This window comes from Paroedura picta, chromosome 10, assembly GCF_049243985.1.
Source record: "Paroedura picta isolate Pp20150507F chromosome 10, Ppicta_v3.0, whole genome shotgun sequence".
Taxonomy (NCBI): Eukaryota; Metazoa; Chordata; class Lepidosauria; order Squamata; family Gekkonidae; genus Paroedura; species Paroedura picta.
In genome coordinates, this window is record NC_135378.1 from 78,329,054 (window position 1) to 78,352,440 (window position 23,387).

Here is a 23,387-nt window from a genome sequence, read left to right on the forward strand (position 1 = left end):
TGTTAATATGTATACGAAGAACTGGATGTTTCTGACTCTGCCTCCTTTACTTTTTTACAGCTTCACTATATCCACAGCAGCCCCGGCGGTTCGAGTTGTGCCAATCCACCAGTAGTAAGCACAGTCTATGCCTATATCGGCACGCCACCTGCCCAGCGCCAGTTGTCCTCCTTGGTTTGGCGTTTGGGGCCAACTCATTTCCTTGAAGAAGTGCTGCCTCCCTCAAGCATTAGCGCAATTTATGAACTGGGACCAAACTACGTTGGAAGTTTTCAAGCAGTGTATGCACCATGTAAGTAAAACTAATTCTGCCTTACGTATCTGGAAGTCTCTGGGCTTCCTTTTCAGCTAATGTCTTTAATCATCAGTTGTGGATGCAGCATTTTGGAAAAGAAGCATGTGCATTGTCAAAGAAAGCATTGATGTTTCTGTTATCGTTCCACATTATTGTCCTTGTCATAATTTGGGAGTCTGTAAATTCTGTTTTGATGGCCTCTGGAGATCTGATACATTTGGGACAAAGGTAGTTTCAGGATGGTAGCTGTGTTGGTCTCCAGTAGAAGAGCTAGGTTTGCAACTAGTAGCAGTTTAAAGACTGACAAGGTTTTGTGGGTATTAGCTTTTGGGAGGCTACGCTCTCTTTGTTAGAGACGAATTTGGACAAATGCATTTCTTAACCTCTCTATTGTGCAAACTTCTGAGGAAGAAGGAGGAGGAGGAGTTGGTTCTTATATGCCACTTTTCTTGCCCCGAAGGAGTCTCAAAGTGGCTTACATTCTTCTTCCCTTTCCTCTCCCCACAACAGACACCCTGTGAGGGAGGTGAGACTGAGAGAGCCTTGATATTACTGCTCAGTCAGAACAGCTTTATCAGGGCTTTGGTTGAGTCCAGGGTCACCCAGCTGGTTGGATGTGGGCTTAGGATGCCAGGCTAGAATATAGGATATCTGGGAACATAAACCTCACTGGGAATCCTTGAGCCAGTCATATATCTCTTGGCCTCACTTACTTCACATAGTAGTTGAGGAAGTATACAGTGAAAATGAAAAAAATGGGAGTTTTGCTCAAGCAACCCGATTACTCTTGGCTAAGATTAACTTTTTGAACTAGAGTCTGCCTAGATCAGAGATCACACACAGTCATCAGCTCACAAAATGTTTCTCACTCTGCAGGTAAAGATTCCAAGCCGGAAGGTGTCAGTTCCTGTCCAGTATCTTTGGTGCCGGAGGAAAAAGTCTCTTTTGGTCTCTATGCGCTCTCCGTTTCCTCACTGACTGTGGCAAGAATTAGGAAAGTTTATAACAAACTGGACAGCAAGGCCATTGCCAAACAGGTAAGCTTGAAAAGGCATGTTGGTGATGCTCGTAAAAGCACCTGGATCATTTTACAGAATTAATTCAAAAATCATCCCTCTAAGTAGCTGTGGTGGGGTTCAGAAAGCCTCACATTTGAGGGGCTTTGCTTCAGTGATGGAGGTGCTCAGGAATGCCTGGCGAAGGTCAACTCCTGCTGGATTTGCAGCATATAATGGAGTTTGTAGATGGCCTGGATGGAGACTGTGATTCTGGCATTGTGATTTTTCTGAACATTCAAGTTAAAGTAGCGAAAAATCATTAGTTTCTGTTAACTATACAGTAGTTATTCAAGTGGCCTCTCATGTGTTGCAGGGTAACAAAGACAGTGGATTGGGTATGAACGACTTTTCCACTTGATCTTTTCTGATTTCCCTCCTCTACTGTACTAACATGTTGTAGGGAAAGTGCTTGTATCCTTTTCCTAAGAAATTTAACTAATTGATTTGATTTCTTAACCGCCATTCCTGGACCCAGCCGGCTCATAGCGGTTTAGAATAAAACCCCAGTAACAATATATACTAACATTACCACAATCCTTAGGCAGCACAAACCCCAGATTCAACCTTTCTCCCAGCATTACCAGTCCAGAATGTAATAGAATAACCCCCCCCCCCACACACACACACACACACACCACCTGCGAGCTCGTACGGAGGGCTCGTACATCTGGCCTTTAATGCTTCGGGCCTTCTGAGGATGTCTCATTAGCTGGCAGCTTTTCTTTCGAAGCTGACCTGGTGTCCTTTCTGCTGAGACGGAGCATTATTCTGCCTCTATTAGACTACTTTAAACACAGTGGGGTGTATCCAGCCATGCAGTTTGTCTACAATTGGAAATACCATCCTGTCAGAACGAGGCGTGGCAATTTTTTTCAGCTCCCTCCTTCCACTGCAGGTTTCAACTACACTTTCTGTGCTAGAAGCAAAACTAGGGGAAGGGGTATGGACTCAGTGTGACACAACAGGACAGCGGAGTTCTGCCCCACAAACCCCATGGACAGTTGGCTACATCCCATTATTTCTGAATAAGTGTTATACACTTGATCATTTCCCCCCTCCCCTCTTTTGCTTTGATTAGTTGGCCGTTTCATCTCATGAGAATGCCACTCCAGTGAAACTGCTGCATAATTCAGGGGGACATCTGAACGGATCTGCACGTACCGTCGGCGCAGCTCTGATAGGATACTTGGGTGAGATGAACTGCCCCTCTTCCTCTTATTTCTTTTCCATTTTTCACAGTAGTGCCCAGTGTTAGGAGGTCCTCAGCCTCAGGTGCGAACCGACAGCATTCCTAAATATGCCGTATTTATTCAAACACAAGACCATTTTTTCACAGAAATGCCATGAAAGAGGGGATTGTCTAACGTCTACATACACGTTGTAGTTATGTCCAATAATAATAATGTTTTTGTGTGTAACATTGTAAAGGAGGTCATCTTACAGTCATTTGTCTTGACAGATATGCCTTCATTCAGCCTGAGCAGATGACTACAGTATTTGCTGGCGTATAAGACTACTTTCCCCCCCTGAAAAACATGCCTCCAAGTGGGGGGGTCGTCCTATACGCCGGGTGCACTTCAGTTAGGATAGACATAGCTGCCCATAGTGGCCCATAGTACTGTAATGTAATGTAATGTAACAAACTCTATATTTTGAGTGGAAATGTTAGGGGTGGTCTTATACGCCGGCAAATACGGTACTTTAGCACATTGACTAGGAAATTCCCTGATTTTCCTTAATGTGCACAGTGTGTGTTCAGCAGCCTTGAATGTGAAAAATGGCTCTTGAGCATGTATTTTACCTTGTGATCTGGGCAGTCCAACAAATCTGCACTCTGCTGTCATAATGAAATATCATACCTGAGGGACCGCCTACAGCCCTACATCCCCCGCAGGGCTTTACGCTCAGCGGGGGAGAATCTCCTGATCGTTCCTGGCCCTAGAGAAGCGCGCCTGGCCTCGACCAGGGCCAGGGCCTTTTCGGTCCTGGCCCCTACCTGGTGGAACGAGCTCCCGGGTGAGCTGCGGGCCCTGCAGGATTTACCAGCTTTCCGCAGGGCCTGCAAGACGGAGCTCTTCCGCCAGGTTTTTGGTTGAGGCCGGGGTCAGCGAATGAGTGCCAACATTCCCCCCCCCCCAAACTTAGCATCTCCTCCCCACCCTCCCTGCCGCTCTGATAGCAGGGGTGGGAATAATAAGTTCCGCCATGTTGGGATTGTTTAAAGTCTTTTAATGGGTATTTTAATGGGGATTTATTTATTTATTTATTTATTTAGATTTATATACCGCCCTCCCCGAAGGCTCAGGGCGGTTTACATTAAAACTAATCAACGATACATGAAACAGTCTTCGTTAAAACATACAGTAAATAATAACAGTGGTTGTAACCATATAACAGAATAATGTAACAGTATAACAGTATAATAAAATAATATAACGATGGAACGGTGCAATACCACAACAGGTCCAGAGCGCTCTGGTGGAGTTCTGGGAGGAAGGGGGGAAATGGGGGGAGGGGGGGAGCGGGGGCCCTTCATTCGCTGTTGGTGGTGCCTGGTCTCAACCAAATGCCTGGCGGAGGAGCTCCTTTTTGCAGGCCCTACGGAACTGTTTAAGCTCCGTCAGGGCCCTGATCTCCTCCGGGAGCTCATTCCACCAGGTGGGGGCCAGTACAGAGAATGCTCTGGCCCTGGTCGAGACCAGGCGGACTTCTTTAGGGCCAGGGACCATTAGCCGGTTGGTGGCGGTGGAGCGCAGAGCTCTTTTAGGGGCATAGGCAGGGAGGCGGTCCCTCAGGTACACTGGGCCCTGACCGTGAATGGCCTTGAAGGTAATTACCAGAACCTTTAGTCTGATCCGGAATCCAACTGGCAACCACTGCAGTTGGTGGAGAATGGGCCGGATGTGGGACCTCCACGGTGTTGCTGTGAGGATCCTGGCCGCTGCGTTTTGGACCAGCTGTAGTTTCCGGGTCAAGGCTAAGGGCAGGCCTGCGTAGAGTGAGTTACAGAAGTCCAGTCTAGAGGTGACCGTCGCATGGATCACTGTGGCTAGGTGTTCCGGGGCCAGGTAGGGCGCTAGTAGTTTAGCTTGGCGGAGATGGTAAAATGCCAGCCGCGCTACCTTTGTGATCTGGGCTTCCATTGTAAGGGAAGTATCCAGAATCACGCCTAGGTTCCTGGCGGAGTGAGCCGTAGAGAGCTGTACTCCATCCGGGGCAGGCAGGCACGCTTCCTCGCATGGGCCCTTCCTACCCAGCCACAGGACCTCCGTCTTTGAAGGATTGAGCTTCAGACGACTCTGCTTCAGCCATCTCGTCACTGCTTCCAGGCAGCTGGCTAATGCTTCTGGGGGGGAGTCAGGGCGGCCATCCATCAGGAGGAAGAGCTGGGTGTCATCGGCATATTGATGACAACCCAGCCCAAACCTCCGTACCAGTTGTGCGAGAGGGCGCATAAAGATATTGAATAGGATAGGAGAGAGGACCGCTCCTTGTGGGACTCCACAAGTAAGTTGACGACGGTCTGATGTTTTGTCTCCAATTGCAACCCTCTGTCCACGATCCCGGAGGAAGGAGATCAGCCATTGGAGGGCTGTTTCTCGTATTCCGGCATCGGTGAGGCGGCCAGCTAGAAGCTCATGATCGACTGTGTCGAACGCTGCTGAGAGGTCTAGTAATATCAGCAGTGCCGACCCGCCTCGGTCCAACTGGCGACGGAGGTCATCCGTCCGATAGGACTGATGTGACCCGCCACGAGCCTATGGGGAGTGGCGGGATATAAATCCAAATAATAATAATAATAATAATAATAATTAGAATACATACTTAACAAGCAATAGTTGTAGTATGCGGTTTGTCCCCTAGAAAAACACATTTCTTATCAGCTTTGGTAGTTCCTGCTCCTCAGGCAGTTCCTGCTCCTCCTTTATCTCTGGCTTCTGGAAAGGTGTACATAGAATGATTTCAGTGATGTGTGGCCTGGGATATGAACATTATAAGCATGGCTTTTCTGCATCATTGAGGGTGGGTTGGAGGTCATCTTTCACCTTTTCTCACCTGTTGCTTTGCTGAATTAACTGCTTGAGGATTGTTCAGTGTCAGGGGCAAAAAATATTATTTCTTCAAATCTCATACATGGGATAATGTCATGCCTGAAGGGCACTGTCTTAAGACCAAGATGTATTGGGACTTGACACCTTTTAACTAAAGAGCTTCATTTTCTTATTTGCATTTGACCACCAGGCAAGTGTTCCTTGATTCTCTCTTGGAAGTAAAATGTAGTAGAATTATTGATCCTCCCCTCCCCCCGCCATTGTGGCTCTGCTGTCTCTACAGTTAAATCAATTTTCCCTTTGTGGTTTCTGCGCATCACGCTGGTGGACTTTGCTCAGTCATGGAGCACAGTTTTGGAAATGTACACAACTCAAACACAGGCACCGAAAAGCCTTCCCTGAGGATGCAGACTCCAGTCCTGTTCGATGAGGGAGAGTCGAGGGAAACAAAAAAAATCCTTTGCCCTATTCTTTGGAATGTATCATAAAAGTTATTGTAGATTATACTGTTCTTCTTTGATTGAGCTCATTTTGATGAGTCCAATTTTGCTGTCTTATGTTCAGGAGTAAGAACGTTTGTCCCTAAGCCTGTCGCCACTACGTTGCAGTATATAGGTGGAGCAGCTGCCATTCTAGGCCTCGTTGCCATGGCCTCTGATGTGGAGGGGCTGTATGCTGCTGTGAAAGCACTTGTATGTGTAGTCAAGAGCAACCCTCTGGCTAGCAAAGAAATGGAGAGGATCAAAGGTTATCAGGTAGGTGAGAAGATGGACACAGGCACTTGTAAAAAAGGAAATTAATGTGGTCTGAAGATTTACAGACGGTCCTTGCTCAGCTCTTAAAGGAAGAAGACCTTTGGCTTTATCCTCAATTATTATTATAGGAGGAAGCAGACACCGTTCAATATTTTGAAGATCTCTTCTTGAGTCCAATGGCACCTTTAAGACCAACAAAGGAGCTTTTGTGTGCATCCACACTTCCTCAGCCATGCACATGAAAGCTCCTGCCTTCTATAAATCTTTGTTGGTCTTAAAGTTTCCATTGGACTCAAATTTTGTTGACCAACTTCAGACAAACACAACTAGCCACTTGAAATCTATCTTGAAGATCTTATATGTATGAATAAAGCCTTGGTTGTGTAATAATAGGCCAGCTTGGTGTAGTGGTTAGGAGTGCAGACCTCTAATCTGGCAAGCTGGGTTTGATTCCCCACTCCCCCACATGCAGCTAGCTGGGTGACCTTGGGCAGAGAAAAGCACAGCACTGAGAAAACCATAGGCCACAAAGTAGAACTTGTCACAAAGTAGGACAAAGTTGGAGTCCAGTGGTCCCTTTATGAACAACAAAATTTAATTCTGGGTATATGCTTTTGTGTGCATTTACTTTGTAAATACTCATTCCACCTTACCTTTAAAAAAATCAATAGAATGCTTTAAAAAATTGCTGATACTGTCCATTTTGTTTTGCTATTAGTAACAGCTTATGTGTCCAAAGAGGGAAGTATTGTGGTTTTACCCCAGAAGACGATCATCACTCTAGATCTCTTGACACCTGCTAGCTCAGCAGAGACTCTTATCAGCTGCCAAATAAAAGGAAGGGCACCTGGGAGGAATCACGAGGAATTTCTATTATTAATATAACCAAGGACATTGCACCACGGGTGTCTGTTGAAGGGCATCCGAAGCCAGCAGTGATGCTGATTCTTTGTGTTGTCTTGAAAAAGCAACAGCACGTGGATTTGTTTGGCCGAATGGAAGGGATGCGTCTCTGAAATGGGAATGACCTGCAGTCTTAGAAAAAGATAGAGAGCGCATGCGGGATGAGCCCCTTCTTATAAGCTGCCCCCAGGCCTGTTTTGTGTGTACCTGTTGTACAGTGGTCCAGCAATAAATGTCAAATACTATTTAGAATGAGTCCTTTTGTGCCCACGGGCTCCTCAGCAGATATCCCTCATACGAGTCCCATATATACCCGTTTTAAAAAGCAACAAACTTGGCCAGCTTTCTGAGTCGTCATCGGTTTTCTCCAAATCGCTTCCAGAAGGCATCAAACGCGTATGTCGTCTGGAAAGCTTTAAAACAGAACTAGACAAGTTGCATGTTTCTGCAGAGAGTTAGGATTCACAATTCACATGATACAGAAACTGCTTCCCTTCAACAGTTGCTTGTAAAAAACGTTTTAAATTCCTTGTTGAAAAATTGCTTTCTAAAGATACAGTTGTTCCTCACCTGGGCCCTTGTCCACCTGAGTGATCAAAGTTTAAATTTGTTAAAGGTTCTTACTGCTGCGTTCCTTTTCATCCAGTACACTGAAAATATTTCTTCATTGATGTGTGCGGATTCAGCGTGGTATTAGTTGCTAGCAAAAGACACCAGTTCAGAATGCCTGCTATTTGGGGGCTCATGTCAACTTCATCTCAGTCTGCTTTCCCAGTGTAACTCTTGGTATTTATTCGTATTTATTGGTATAAAAGGAACATATTCTTTTAGGAGAGCACATCTGTCAGTCTTGAGCGTGCTTCTTTTCATTGTGCTTGGGAAAAATTGATGTGTTTTTTTTTGGGGGGGGAGGTCTGCAAAATGCTTTAAGAATGATAAAAGACAATATTGTGTGCTACTTTGATTTTATTTCAGTTACTGGCAATGCTGTTGAAGAAGAAACGGTGCCTTCTCAATAGCCACATTCTTCATCTGACCTTTTCGTTGGTCGGGACTGTTGACAGTGGGCACGAAACATCCATTATTCCAAATTCAACTGCCTTCCAGGACCTCCTTTGTGACTTTGAGGTACATGATGGCATATCTCTGAAGCTAGTAATTATTAGGATCTTTAGCATACCTGGGGCAACTATATTTTCTGGAAAAGGAAGCACGCCACTGAAAGAGATGACTGGAGAATCTCACGCTTCATATCGGGCCACTGCTTGGCTGCATTGCAGAGAGCCACTAATCAACCAAGCGTTATTGACTGATTTCAGTATAGCCCCCAATAAAATATAAAGGTAAAGGTAAAGGCAAGCACCGGGTCATGTCTGACCCTTAGGGTGATGCCCTCTAGTGTTTTCATGGCAGACTCAATACAGGGTGGTTTGCCAGTGCCTTCCCCAGTCATTATCTTTTACCCCCCAGCAACTGGGTACTCATTTTACCAAAGGATGGAAGGCTGAGTCAACCTTGAGCCAGCTGCTGGGATCGAACTCCCAGCCTCATGGGCAGAGCTTTCAGACTGCATGTCTGAACTCTGCACTCTGCGCCACAAGAGGCTCTTCACTAAAATATATTGCACCTTTTTCCCCCCGTGAAGCCTGGTTTTGTGAAAGTTTTTGTTAACCTTTTGAACTAAACAGGCAAAATCAGGAAGAGTGTTTGGAATAATACAGTCTTGAGCCAGTTATAGTATAAGCAAACTTACTTCAGGAGATGCATCCTATTTATTGAACCATCCTGGTGCAGTGATCAGTGTCTGATTCAGATCAGGGAGGCACAGGTTCAAATCTCCACTGTCTCCTATCAAAGCTTGCTGGGTGATCTTGGGCCAGACATACACTCTCAACCTAACCTCACAGGTAAGGTGAGGATAAAATGAAGGAGAATGATATAAACTGCTATGGGGAGAAAGACGGGATATAATGGGAATAAATAAATAAAACATGAAGACAAAATGAAAAATAAAATTATTCCTATGGTGAAATGAAGAAGGTGCCACCACAATTTAGAAAATACTGTGTTTGAAGTTAAAACTTGGTGTGGATTTTAGAAGGAAGTCCTGTTTTCCAAAAGGGAGATGCCATCTCAATGACATCAGGCCTTTTGGCGTACAAATGGACTCTTTGAAGGTTCCTCTTTTCAACTAGAACTATCTAGTAGTGCATAAGCTGAAACTCAACCTGATGTTCCTTAAGTCACCTTTGTAAGGTTGACGGTAGGACTCTGGCAGCTGTCGATGTTCACCTCCCTTACGAGTGCTTAAGGTAGCCAAAAAGGGCAATAACTGTCTGGTGGTTGGAACTGTGAAAGGGGAAGGCCCACCTCATGAATGCTTACTCTATACCAGGGGTAGTCAACCTACCCCTTTTGCTGGCAGAGGCTCATGGGAATTGTAGTCCATGGACATCTGGAGGGCTGCAGTTTGACTACCCCCTGCTCTATACGGTCGGCTTAAACGAGGTGGCATGGAAGATTTCAGTTACCCACTCCTGTATTTGACGGGAAGCTTGGAAGAACAGCTAACACCAAGGCAGAGCCAAGATGGTAGGCAAAAAGGGAAATTGACTTTACAGGCTCAAACGATAGGGAACAGCACAGAGTCTCATTAGGCTGTGGTGATCCACCAGAAGATGGATTGTTTTTAGTGCAGCTGTAAAGAGTGAAAGAGTTTGGAGCTGAAGGTCAAGGAAGGAGGTTGTTGAGTTTAATTCATCTACAGGAAAAAAATATCATCATTGAAAGTAAAGGAGCAGGAGCAGAGGGGTTGTGTGCAGGGGAGAAGGTGTCAGCAGCAGATTGCCTTAAATGTAGTGGAGAGGTTGAGGAATGATGGGACGGGAGAATCGAGATAAGCCAGGAGCTGAGAAAGGGTGGAGACATAAATGAAAGGGCTTTTGATTATGAAATTGATTTGCTGTAGCTTTCCCCCCATCACTGCTGAGGCTGAAAGTGGTGCGCAATATGATTGTAGCAACAGAGCAGGAAGGGAGATTATTTTGGCAGCGGAGGACTGGCAGGAGGAGAGCTGCAGAGAAGAGGCTGCAGTAATTGAGATGAGAAATGGCTGGGCCATGCACAAGGGCCTCCTCTGCAACAGAAAACAAAGGTGGATGATGTCCAGAGAGCCGAAAGCTTGTTTTGGGGAACATTTTCCATTACTGCCTACCTGCAACCTGTTTCTTCAACAACTGGGTTATTTTTTAGCCATTATTGCCTCCCTCAATCACAATATCACTTTCTCTGATTGTTCAGTGACATTCTAGTACTGCAAATACAATTCATATATGACAGATAAAGAGGCAAGCGCAGTGTTTTAACCAATACAACATGACTTGATGGATATAGTACCTACTGTCATTTAGTCTTCGTATGGTATTCTCCCCATATGATAACATTGGGGGGGGGGGTACAATTTTTTTTTCTCGATATTTTTTGGCACGAGCCTACTGGGCCTGAATAATATTTGGGATTTCTGGAAAAACCCGTATCCCAATAATGATAAGAGTATTTGGATCTGGGATTTTTCAGAAATCCTGATTTTTTTTTTTCATGTCCAGTAGACCCAAGCTGGAAAAAAAAAACTGGAGGTGGAGAAGCAGTGGTAAAGTTGCTAAAAACAGATGAGGGGTCTCATCTGGGGCTCTGTGGGGTGGTCCTTTAAACCAGACTGCCCAAAAGAGCTAGGCAAAGACCCAATCCTGTGGGGGAACTCTCCCCACAGGCTCTGCTGGGTAGCCTGTTTTTGCCAGTATTTTCCAGCATTGAATGCTGGAATTAACCTACCATTTTTTGTGATCAGCTCTAAGAAGTGAAGAGTGTTTAAAGATGATACCTTTCACGTTCCACTTCCTTTTTACAATGAAAAATTTCAAAGTATTTCTTTTAATATATTTGTATTCCGCTTATCTTGGACTCAAGTGGCTAACAAAGCAACAAGTTGAAAGCATGTAAGAAATAGTATGTTAATCAGCAAGATTAGTTGACCACAGTACAAAAAAGCAGGTGACAGTGATCATTACTGGAAGGACAACTCTGCTAAAACGAATAAGGAATGCCAGTAATAAAGTTTCTACTCTGCCTTTCAGGTTTGGCTTCATGCACCTTATGAACTTCACCTTTCATTATTTGAACATTTCATTGAACTTCTGACTGAATCCAGGTAACAGCTAGTCCCTGTTGTATCAATTATGCTAATATTTTATAATGCAAACGTTGTCTTCTAGTAAGTAGCCTTAAAAATGAATATTTGTTTGCCTAAACTTAGTCCTGTTGCACCGTGTAATTTTTTTTATGTTTGTGGGTATGATGGCGGTCCAAAAAAGAGTCTTGGAGTGGGTGGAAAAAATAGGCATCTAAATGCTGTAATTCAGGGGAAACTGAATCACAGTCCATCTCCATTGGTCTTTCTGATGATTTTTAGCCATGAAGTGTTCAGTAGAAGCTGCAAATGTCTTATAGGACCGACATGTGCTGAGAACTTGGTGTTTTCTTTAGGGATAATTAGATAACTTTGACCAAACATGATTCCACAGTAGAGGTGATGGTCTGATTTCCATCATATGATCAAAGTCATGTGGATTCCTAGTTCCTCCTAGACGTAGCGCATGCTTCCCCAGAACGAATCCATAGCAGCGCACTGTGTTAAAAAAGGGGGCTACCCAGGTGAGTTAAAGGTTCTTAAATTGTCTTGTCTGTTTTGCAGCGAAGCAGCAAAGAATGCTAAATTGATGAGGGAGTTCCAGCTGATCCCGAAACTGTTGCTGACTCTCCGAGACATGTCTCTGTCCCAGCCAACAATTGCTGCCATGAGCAACGTGCTGAGCTATTTGCTCCAGGGTTTCCCAAGCAGCAATGACTTACTCAGGTACCATCAAATTTCACTAAGCTCTATTTTAAAGAGTGCATGTACATTTCTCTCCGCAAGTGCATTTTCCTTCCTACAAGTCCTTATTTCCCTTCCAGAAAATTCCTAATTTTTTTTTTATGAAACTGTGCTGGATTCTGCTGGCTCGGAGGATGTAAACATTTCCTAAATGTGTGTGACTTTGTCTTGGGAAGTGGTCTAATCTTTCTGCACCGGCTATAACCTTTCTACCCTCCAGGATCCTTTACAGTTCCATTCGGAAGGTTGCTTTCTCAGAAGTATTCTGTTTATAGCATCTTCATCAGTTCTTGTCATCCAGGATCCTTTACAGCAGGGGTAGTCAACCTGTGGTCCTCCAGATGTCCATGGACTAAAATTCCCATGAGCCCCTGCCAGCCTTTGCTGGCAGAGGCTCGTGAGAATTGTAGTCCATGAACATCTGGAGGACCACAGGTTGACTACCCCTGCTTTACAGTTCCATTCGGAAGGTTGCTTTCTCAGAAGTATTCTGTTTATAGCATTTTCATCATTTTTTGTCATCCTGGCTAACCCAGTTTCATATTTGTTTGGCTGTTGTTTCACATCTCTAAAACTGAGGCAGCCTCAGTCAGTCCCTGCAAATGTCAAAATCTGCTCTCTCTTTTTGGGGGGAATAATTGCCTCTTCGTATGACTTTTTGCTCTGCAGCTAATGCTAATTAGTGACAAATTTAAACTCCCATCTGTCACACAAGTGCGTGCCATTTTCCCCTCTCTTCCCTTTATCCACCAAGGTTTGGACAGTTCATCTCCTCTACTCTGCCTACATTCGCAGTCTGTGAGAAATTTGTCGTCATGGAGACAAACAGTGAAGAAAAGCTGGACACTGGTAAGTACTTCCCGGTTCGTGAAAAGCGGGAGAAGAGAAGGGGCCCCTTGAGACATCTTCTTTCATCACCATGGATATGTTCTACTGTGCCCGACTTGAGCATAATGAGCTATTTGCTTTTTAAACATTCTGCATTTACAAAGAGTACCAAGGAACTGTCTATGAAGCCTTGATAGATAATCTTTTTAAAGCACACAAACAGTCCCTTCTCCATTTGATGTCGCACACCGTCCAACTTTACCCTTTTCATTTGATTAAGGCAGCCTACCTGTTGTGTCCCTTTGAACTGAAAAGAATATTAATTGTGAACTGTTAGATCCTGGGGGCGTTGTGTCTTCCACCGCAGATGGAGCATGAGGTTTTGGTTTGAGTTATCTTAATGAGTTATCTTAATGCATTTTCTTGGGAGAGAAAATCCCGTTGATACTTCCAAGCAAACATATTTAGGTTTATGGGTGTGGTTCAGTTGGAGAGAGCCACCTTGGAGTAGTGGTTTAGAGCAGCAGCCTCCTCCACATGCAGCCAATGGGTGACCTTGGGCTAGCCACAGTCCTTTTAGAGCTGTTCTCACAGAGCAGTTTCTCTCAGACCTCTCTCAGGGTGTCTGTTGTGGGGAGAGAAAGAGAAGGCGAGTGTAAGCCGCTTTGAGACTCCTTCGGGTAGAGAAAAGCGGCATATAAGAACCAACTCTTCTTCAGTAATATCAGGGCTCTCTCAGCCTCCCCTACCTCACCAGATGTCTGTTGTGGGGAGAGAAAAGGGAAGGTGATTGTAAGCTGCTTTGAGACTCCTTTGGGCAGTGAAAAGTGGGGTATAAAAACCAACTCTTCTCTTCTGTGCAACACTTTGTGTGTGTATTTTATGATGTGGCAACCTTGTTTGAACATAATCCATGCTTTTTGCACCTGTGGATGATCCAGTCTGCAAGCATTCTTTCCACTGGAAAGCATAACTTGCTTCAACATCTGTTACCTACCTTAGATAGGTAGATGTTAATATTTGTTGGCAAATAAAATCCATGTTAGGTATATTAGAAACGAACTCTGTGTGTGTGTTTATTTAGGAACAGAGGAAGATTTTGGAGGCCTTGTGAGTGCAAACCTTATTCTTCTGAGAAACAGACTGTTGGATATCCTCCTCAAACTTGTGTACACATCTAAAGAAAAAACAAGCGTCAACTTGCCGTGAGTATAAATGGTCTGAAGTTTGGTGGAAAATAGAAGTGGCATAGGAGTATAAGAAGCAAGATACTTGTGTTACCCAAATAGCCCGTCTCGTAATTAGTTGGGAAAAGTAACTGGAGAGGGGAGGGGAGGGGAGGGGAGGGGAGGGGAGAGGAGGGGAGGGGAGAGGAGAGGAGAGGAGAGGAGAGGAGAGGAGAGGAGAGGAGAGGAGAGGAGAGGAGAGGAGAGGAGAGGAGAGGAGAGGAGAGGAGAGGAGAGGAGAGGAGAGGAGAGGAGAGAGAGTAACTGGGATTCTCCACCAACATTTACTGGGATGTTTCCCTTAAGAGAACTCTCGAAATATACCGGGCAGATGTTCAACCAGAAAGGTTTTTTATTCAAAAGAGAATAAAAGATAAAAACTCAAACAAACACACTGAAGAACACATACAAGGCTAGCCTAGAGGAAATCAGGGAAGAAAGGGGAAAAAGCAATTTCGGGGGAAGCTATAATTACCAGTCTCAAAAAAAGAGGTCTGAGGAGGCAGCAGAAAAACGGCCGGTGTTTCATGGTGAGAAGGAGACAAGTCTTAGTGGACTTGGGGATGCATGTATGGATCCAAGTAGAAATATATATTAATATTAAAATACAAATATTATTAAGTACAAATCACTTTTGTTTGGTTTACACATGAAGGTGCACATGTGTGAGCACCACATCTGAAATTATTTATTTGTTTGTTTGTTTATTTATTTATTTATTAGATTTTTTTACCCGCCACTCCCATACAGCTCATGGCGGGTCATATATTGTTGGGAGCTTCGTGTTTTATGGTTCTTACGCCACCAACTAGGTTTCATTGTAATACTGTACTATTATATGGGTGAATATAGTTTATTTGACCACTGATGGTTGAAACGTTTTTGGTCTATGTTCATGCCATGTGCATACATTGAGACTGTATGTGCTATATTGCACAGACTGTGGCTTACGGTTTAATGTTTTAAGCTTAATGTGCACTTAATAACAAATATTTGTATTTTAATTTATATATATATTTTTCTGCTCAAATGTCAGGTTCCTAACTTGTCTTCTCAGGTTGGGTTTTAGTACCCTTTTATGTTTTTCATCATAGATCCCAGAACACATGCCACACTAATGGCTAGGGACTCTGGATATAAGGCAAAATGCTTCCTAGTCAGCATTTTGTCTCACATACCAGATGTATAAAACTCCATATAATAATTACTAAGCAGCTAAAAATGTCCCTGGTCTTTTTGCCCATCTGTCGTCAGCTTTAATTATTTCTGAACTTCTTTTTTTCCGACAAGGTGGTAGTTTTGGAAGTAATTCTGAGAATTTGCTTCCATAATGTTGTTTCTTTCAATTCCAGGTTTTGGTTTGGAAACATCCTTAACTATCCATACAGCTGTCTTTGTGGTCTTTTAAACATTGTGCTTCAGGTTGCCTGATATGATCCAAAAGCACCTGCTGATTCAAACATTTTCTGTATTAAAATCTCTGCTGTTTTTATATGCAAGGAGAGATATATTAATTTCCCCACACATAACAACCCAGATCAGCTTCCCTAACAGAAAGCTAATTAATGTCTGTTGGGGAATGAGTGAATACAATTCATCCAGAAGTTGTTTTTGTTCCATCACTATCTCATTATGTCCCTTAATTAATTGCCAGTGAATGTTTGATAATGTTTGGGAAGAATTCTAAGTTACTCTAAGGCCGTGGTCTGTATTTGTCATAGGCTCTATACCAGGGGTGGGCAAACTGTGGCCCTCCCGATGTCCATGGACTACAATTCCCATGAGCCCCTGCCAGGATTCACTGGCAGGGGTCATGGTAATTGTAGTCCATGGACATCGGGAGGGCCACAGTTTGCCCACCCCTGCTCTATACCAACAGTCATTGTTGGGTCAAAAAGCATGGAGAGAAAAAATTCTTTTTATTTTGAGTAAGAATTGATGTGTGTGTGGGGGGGGAGCAGAATGTACATTAATGTTTTCCTGAGTTCAGAAATATATACTAAAATTAAAATACAAATATTATTAAGTACAAATCACTTTGTGCTTAGGATTCAACATTAGTTGTCTTAAAAGTTGCTGGTAATTTAATTGGCCATTTCTTTTTGCAAGTCTTTATATCCTTTAAGTCAGGGATGGCCGAACTGTGGCTTTCCAGATGTACGTGGACTACAATTCCCATGAGACCCTGTCAGTAGAGCATGCTGGCAGGGGCTCGTGAGAATTGTAGTCCAAGTCCATCTGGAGAGCTCCTGTTTGGCCATCTCTGCTTTAAGGCTTACCTACATTGTCTGGCTTTAGACCATTATCCTCTTTAAGCAGTTCAATGGCATTTTCCCTGTCTTTACTTAGGGCCTGTGAAGAGCTGGTCCGGACCCTTGGGTTTGACTGGGTGATGCTGTTCATGGAGGAACATCTACACCCTACCACAGTGACTTCAGCCATGAGAATTCTGGTGGTCTTGCTGAGCAATCCGACGATTCTCATCAAGTTCAAGGAAGGCCTCAGCGGTGGAGGCTGGCTTGACCAGACGGATTCTGTCTTGACCAACAAGATTGGAACTGTGCTTGGTATGATTTTTTTTTTTAATGTTGATGTAATATGTGTTTTAAAGGTAAAGAGAGCCTCTTGTGACGCAGAGTGGTAAGGCAGCAGACATGCAGTCTGAAAGCTCTGCCCATGAGGCTGGGAGTTCAATCCCAGCAGCTGGCTCAAGGTTGACTCAACCTTCCGTCCTTCCGAGGTCGGTAAAATGAGTACCCAGCTTACTGGAGGGTAAACACGGTAATGACTGGGGAAGGCACTGGCAAACCACCCCATATTGAGTCTGCCAGGAAAACGCTAGAGGGCGTCACCCCAAGGGTCAGACATGACCCGGTGCTTGCACAGGGGATACCTTTACCTTTAATATGTGTTTTGCTTTCTTTAGTCCAAATTTTGTGTTGTTAATACAAAGCTGACTTGATAGATGGAGGCATCTTTGGATAGTATTTTACTTCCTAGAGCTGGCACCTGAAGTGTTTTTCTGTAGAGGAATACTTGGAAGACTTAATAGGGTGATCCAGTGACACATGATCCTTTAGTTGTGGCTGTAGTCATCAGTAATTTGAACTCATACAATTATTGACCAACAAATGGCTTATTAATATAAGTGACAATCGGGTTTCACAAATGGCTCATTAAGGCAAAAGCTTTTTAATGCATTGATTTTATAAATTCCATTTGTATTGAGAAGTCAGCTGTGTCAAGGGTCATCCATGGCTTTGTTAAATACCTTGATGAGTTTCACAGGTTTATGGCAGTTCTGAGCCGTCCAAGGATCAGTCCTGCCTTACAGTGTACTGCCTTAGAAGACCCAGATACAGACACTCACCCGAGAGAATCACTGTGGTGTGATGGTTAAAAGAGTTTGAATCCCCATTTGTGCCATGAAAGCTTTCTCAATGACCTTGGGCAAGTCATCCTCTCCCAGCCTAACGTACCTCACAGGGTTGTGGTGAGGAAAAATGCAGGAGAGAATGATGTAATTACATATTTGTAAGCTGCTTTGGGTCCCTACTGCGGAGGGCAGGGTATTAAATAAACTTAAGAGCACTCCCATTCGATATTGGAATGTTTGTAAGCATTCTCCAGTGGGCCCCTTCCCATATGATATTGCTGGGGAAAAGACCAGTTGAAGCAGTTCCCCGGGGCTGTAAGGCTGAGCTGGTTCGCCAGAAAAATAACATCTAAAATATCGGCCCTCCCTACTTGAGAATCCATCTACCCCAGTAAGCGTCGGGTAGTCCCCCTATGTAAGGGTACACATGGAAATAGAAAAGATGGTTTAAAATTGTTTTTAATAATGAATCTGTTGAAATGACATTTTATCACAGGTATTGATGGGATTGTTTTATACCGCTATTATGTCTCGTTTTACTCTTGTATTTTATTGGTCTGTGACCGCAAAATAAATATTGATTGATTGACTCAGCTAACTCGTATCAACCCCAACCAAGTAGCGTTCAAGGCAAGAGACATTCAGAGATGGCTTGCCATTGCCTCTCTCTGCGTAGCAATCTCAAGCGTTCCCATCCAACTAGGAACCATGGCCGACCCTGGGTCAAGCTGGGTTGTTTGGGCTAAACAATGTAATTGCACAGTCACTTCTTGAGTACAGTTTCATAAATGAAGTGCCTTGAATGTCACTATTTTGCATAGCTCTCTGCACAGTGACAGAACATCTGGGAAGCAGGCAGAGAATGAAACACGTCCTGTAATCCAAGCCTGGGTTTCTCCGCACAAATAAATATATGTTTGGTATTCTTTGTGACCTGTTGCTCTTTGTCCTGGCTGGTCTTCCGGGCAGTGTCTCTTGTCCGATACCCTGTGCATCAGGAGTAAAGGTCATTTAAACATTCAAACAGGCTAAATTAGGTTAAGTGCCAATCAACTTGGCAGCTCCAGAACTTATGCAAAGGGCAAGATAAAACTTCTTTCCCAGTGATTTATCCTTTTCCCATTATGCCTTTAAAAAAAATCCCCTGCCTTTTTTGTAGCAACATCACAGTGGGGAAGTGCTTTTGTTATGTCTTTGCTTTTGAAAATATTTTTCTTTCAGTAGGATTGTACGTAAACAGACAACACTGCATGGGAGAACACACACACACACACACACACGGAATATATTGAGAAAAACAATGTGTTTGAAATATTATTGTATTTGTATTGTACATTAAGTAGCCGCATTGCAACCCCAAAACAAGATCACTGATTGTTCTAGCACCACAGGCTCTCCAGTTGTAAAACTGTTTCATTTCAAAGGTTACAGTGGTGTCACACAGACACACAAACACACACACTTACACACACACACAGAAGCAGAGAAAGATGTTCTAATGGTGTTTTCAGTGATCATCCAGTAACTGAGATGGCACATTTATGTATTTATCTTAATCTGAAAAGTTGACAAGGAAGCATTGATCCTATTGAGTGGTGACCTTCTAAACAAGGCTTAACCTAACACCTTTTTATAGCTCTTTTGTATGTCTCTTTTCTCCCCCCCAGGCTTTAACGTTGGCAGGAGCGCAGGCGGCCGATCGACTGTCAGGGAAATTAACCGGGACGCCTGTCATTTCCCGGGCTTTCCGGTTCTCCAGTCCTTCCTTCCTAAGCACACCAATGTCCCCACGCTCTATTTTCTTCTCATGGCGCTTTTCCTTCAGCAGCCAGTCACTGAGCTGCCCGAAAACCCGCAGGTCAGTGCACCTGTCATCACCAGCCGATGTAATCAGGGTTGCCAGGTAGGGATTATTTAGTAAGATGCTGACTTTTTGTTAAGCGTAATACCGTGCCGAGGGGGGGGGGGGGGAAAGCAATGCTTCAAAATGAATCTTTGCACTGAAGATATTTCCGCTCTGTGCCAGTGGGCGCAAGGGGCAATTGGAACCTTTATTTATTTTATCTATTTATTATTTGATTTATTGACTGCCATTCCTGGACCATGCCGGCTCGTGGCAGTTTAAAATAACCCCCCGTTAAACATTGGTACAAAATACCATTATAAAATTGTATAACTGTATTCTCCTCCATCCCAAGTCACCAGTCCTGCATGGGTCAGTAACCCTACCTCAGCACACACCACCAGCTGACCACGGAGGGGGGCTGCCTTCTGCCCTAGGAGTTCAGCGAGTCCTGAGGAGGGACCCCAGGTCTTCCACAGCCTGCCCTCAACCAAATGCCTGGAGGAAGAGCTCTGTCTTTCAGGCCCTGAATAGCTCCACCAGGGCCCTCAGCTCTTCCAGAAGTTCATTCCACCAGGTCGGGGCCAGGGCCAAGAAGGCCCTGGCCCTGGTCAAGGCCGGTGCATCTCCTTATTCCAAAATGGATCCTTGCATTTTCCTGAAATATAACAATTTTGCAAGTTCCTTAAAGTTTTTGAAATTGGTAGCTCCTTTTTGATTTTTGATACAACTGAATCTGGAATTCAGCAAAATTGGGTTTAAATATGTGTATTGCTAGAAAGGAGGGAGGAATTCAGTACAAGTTTAGTAGTTTCTTTGTACATCTAGATCCCATCTTGAGGCTTAGATGCATGCCCAGAATCATTTCCAGATCACCAAGAAAGAACTTCTGCAGCATTACTTCTGCAGTACAGATGATGTACTTGGTAGACCCCCCCCCTGAATTCCATGAAATAATTTACTGTCAGTATCCAATGGGCTACATTCTTCATCAGAATCACCTTTGATGTGTTAATTCATGTCAAGTGTTGAACACCCCGAAGCCTTTTGATAGCATAACTTGAACATGTTAATGGATTATTCTGAGTGTACAGTGTTATTTTTGTGACTTGAAGCAGTGTTGCCCAGCTGAGAAATGGTAGTTGTGTGGGCACATAAAGCACGATCAGGTTGCAGTCGACTTTTGGCAACCTCTTAGGGTTGTCAAGAAATGTACAGAGATAGCTTGTTATTGGTTGCCTTTGTGTAGTGACTCTGGACTCCCCTCTGAGTACGAACCAGGGATGACCTGCTCAGCTTCTGAGATCGAAATCAGTTAACAATAAATGTATATAATGATAAATGAAACAACCAGAACGGACTCTAGATTTTGTTCCATTTTCAAAGTGGACCTTTCATCAGTGGTTGTTTCCAACTCAGCTTTCTCCCATACCTGCGAGCTGAAGGCCGGTGTGATATGCATTTAATTTTGATTACAACTTGGTTGAAATATTGAAAACTTCTAAGATAAGTTTCAAAATCACAGGAGGAAACAACCACCGATGAAAGGTCTACTTTGAAAACGGAACAAAATCTAGAGTCCGTCCTGGTTGTTTCATTTATCATTAAAATAGAGATTATATAAATATTTTGTTAACTGATTTTGACAGCCTGGGACAGGTTCTCTCTTTTTCTGTTAGGATATTTATTTAGTACTGCCTGTTTTTTCGTGTTGCAGCTTCTGAGATCGGGCAAGCCCCTGCCATCCAGGTCAGGACCAAACTCGTGGTGCCATCTGCATGGAAACTTCACATGCTTTTGGGCTGAGCATTAAATGGGAAAGTCATTTAACCGAGACCACCTTTCCAAAACAAAGCATGGTGTAGACCTCGGCCAGGCTGGTCATGCTCTTTTTAGATGTGGTCTCAGATTGATCTAGGCTAAATACATAATGAGACCATACCATAGTGTCTTGACCAAACATCCAAAAATGATGCCTGCTTGTTAAATAAACCCAAGAAGGAGGATTTTGAAGCTGTCATAATTCTTACATCGTTGGGACAGACTTGGGAGTTTTCTTAGCTAACGATCTACTTGAGTAGAGCTCTATCAATACAGTGCTTCTTATGTGGTCATGTAGAAGCCAGTCCTTGGGCTTGTAGAGAAGTGTTTGAATGGATGATTATATCCTTCCCCACCAACACCATCAAATAAGATCTGGATGGATACTTCATGAAATCATAGTATCAATGGCATGATACTTTGTAGTGTAGTTACATGTGAAATGCCTGTGAATTAACAGATAGCAGAGCAACATGAGGAAGCAGATCATGTGTTGACTTTGAGTTCTTCTTCCCCCTCCATTTCCATTTTCTCCATTCAATAGTTTGACTTGGATTCAATTTGGACATTTATCTTCGGTGTTCCTGCATCGAGTGGCACCGTGGTCTCTTCAATTCACAATGTTTGCACAGAAGCTGCCTTCTTGTTACTGGGAATGCTGAGGAGTATGTTGAATTCAGTAAGTATGGAAGTGGTTTTGGTTAGTTCATTCCCTATTTGATTTGATTGATTGGCACCTGCCGCAGCTTATTGGCTGAGAGGACAACCTGCTCCACCAATCGCCAGCTAAAGGATAAAAAGAAGAAGATTGTACACCTTTCTTACAGGGTCTGAAGATGGATTACACATGGTGAGTCAGTACAGTGGACAAAATGGGACATTCAGTAATCAGTGCTTTAGGATGTTAGAAGTCTGGGTCCACCAGAAAGAGCAGAAACAAAAAGTATTCACTTGACAGATTAAGAAATTACATAACTAGGACCGTACTTAAAATAAGCTACACATAGCTAGCTGTATGCGACACAGTCCCTAATAATTTATCCAAGCAAGTTTGTACAACCATTTTGTACTTTTGCGACTCTTATTACCTGCACAGAAAAGCCCTTTTGATTTGTTCAGTTTTGTGTAGTTTGAAGAAAGCCAGGAGAATGGGGGCTTTTCTGGCCTCCTTTGGCAAACCAATTCCACAAGACAGGAGCCACAACAGAGAAAGCCTGTGTACAGGCAGTTGTTGATTTTGGCCATTTCTGGCCTTGCACCTGCCAAACCCCCCCATTGACTTGAGCCAAGTTGTCATGGGGGAACATAGGAGACTGGCAGTCCCACAAATAAGAGGGTCTAAGGCCATGAAGGGCTTTTTCTGATAGCCAGTGCCTTAAACTGAGCCTGGCAACAGATTAAATTGTAACTGAGTGTTCTGCGCTTTTGTAGTTTATTGAGCTTTGCAGCCAAAAACTCAAAGAGTGGCTTACTTGAAGATCCACAAAGAGTTTTCCCCTCCAAACATGGATGAGACTTATGTTTGGATTGCTTTAATTATGTAACAACCGCAGAATAACATGAGCAGAAACGTCTGATAGTTGCTCTGAGAAACAGTGGACCATCCTCCTATAAAGGAAAGCAGATTTTTTTTTGAAATTATGGATGTAATCGCTGTATTCAGACATCACAAAACAACATATAATTTGTGTCTTGGAAGACTGAGACCGAAATCCTTTCCCCCTTGCCTACCAATGTGCCACACCTAAATTGAGGGGTTTGTGGGCCTGGAAGTCTTCAACATAAATTTGGAGTCTTCAAGACAGCCAAGCTAAAACCGTGATTTGTAGAAAGAAACAAATTGAAGTTTCCTGGGGGGTTCCATTTGGACATGGCAGCAAATTGTAGATTTCCTAAAGCAGGACATCATCAATTTTATCATAAAAGTGCATAAAAGGGAGAGAGAGCACATGAACCCTAGGATTCTATGTTCTTTCTTGTTGCAAGCAAACTATGGTCTGTTCATGGCACCATTCAGCCATGATCTTCCCTCTGTCCATGTTGAGCTCTTTCTTTGGGTGAATATCTTGTTACTAGTTATTCATCTTTTATATGATATTCTCAGTATTCCTATCACTCCACAGTACGTTCCTCTGACCAAATTATTGCATAATGAAGCCAATATTAATGAATGCTTTACAAGGCATTACAGATCGACAGCCTCCTTTTGTGTAATCCGACAATATGCTTTCAACTCAGTAAACAAAGCAAGAAAATTACCATTCTTTGTTCATTGTTGTTACAGAACTAGAGTTTGGAGG

The 23,387-nt window shown here is 43.6% G+C and overlaps 1 protein-coding gene across 7 annotated transcripts in view; it reads left to right on the plus strand.

The window, feature by feature from the left end:
• Positions 1-23,387, plus strand: part of WDFY3 (WD repeat and FYVE domain containing 3) — a 161,446-nt gene that overhangs the window by 82,315 nt on the left and 55,744 nt on the right. For 6 of the 7 annotated variants that reach the window (XM_077300980.1, XM_077300979.1, XM_077300982.1 and 3 more), the window contains 12 exons: positions 61-292; positions 1,172-1,332; positions 2,432-2,543; positions 5,970-6,160; positions 8,039-8,191; positions 11,197-11,270; positions 11,814-11,975; positions 12,748-12,842; positions 13,906-14,026; positions 16,397-16,614; positions 19,091-19,326; positions 21,632-21,766. In XM_077300980.1, coding sequence (XP_077157095.1) covers positions 61-292; positions 1,172-1,332; positions 2,432-2,543; positions 5,970-6,160; positions 8,039-8,191; positions 11,197-11,270; positions 11,814-11,975; positions 12,748-12,842; positions 13,906-14,026; positions 16,397-16,614; positions 19,091-19,326; positions 21,632-21,766 — 1,890 coding nt within the window. The remainder of the gene's footprint in view (positions 1-60; positions 293-1,171; positions 1,333-2,431; positions 2,544-5,969; positions 6,161-8,038; positions 8,192-11,196; positions 11,271-11,813; positions 11,976-12,747; positions 12,843-13,905; positions 14,027-16,396; positions 16,615-19,090; positions 19,327-21,631; positions 21,767-23,387) is intronic. The other variant, XM_077300983.1, reaches the window with a different exon arrangement.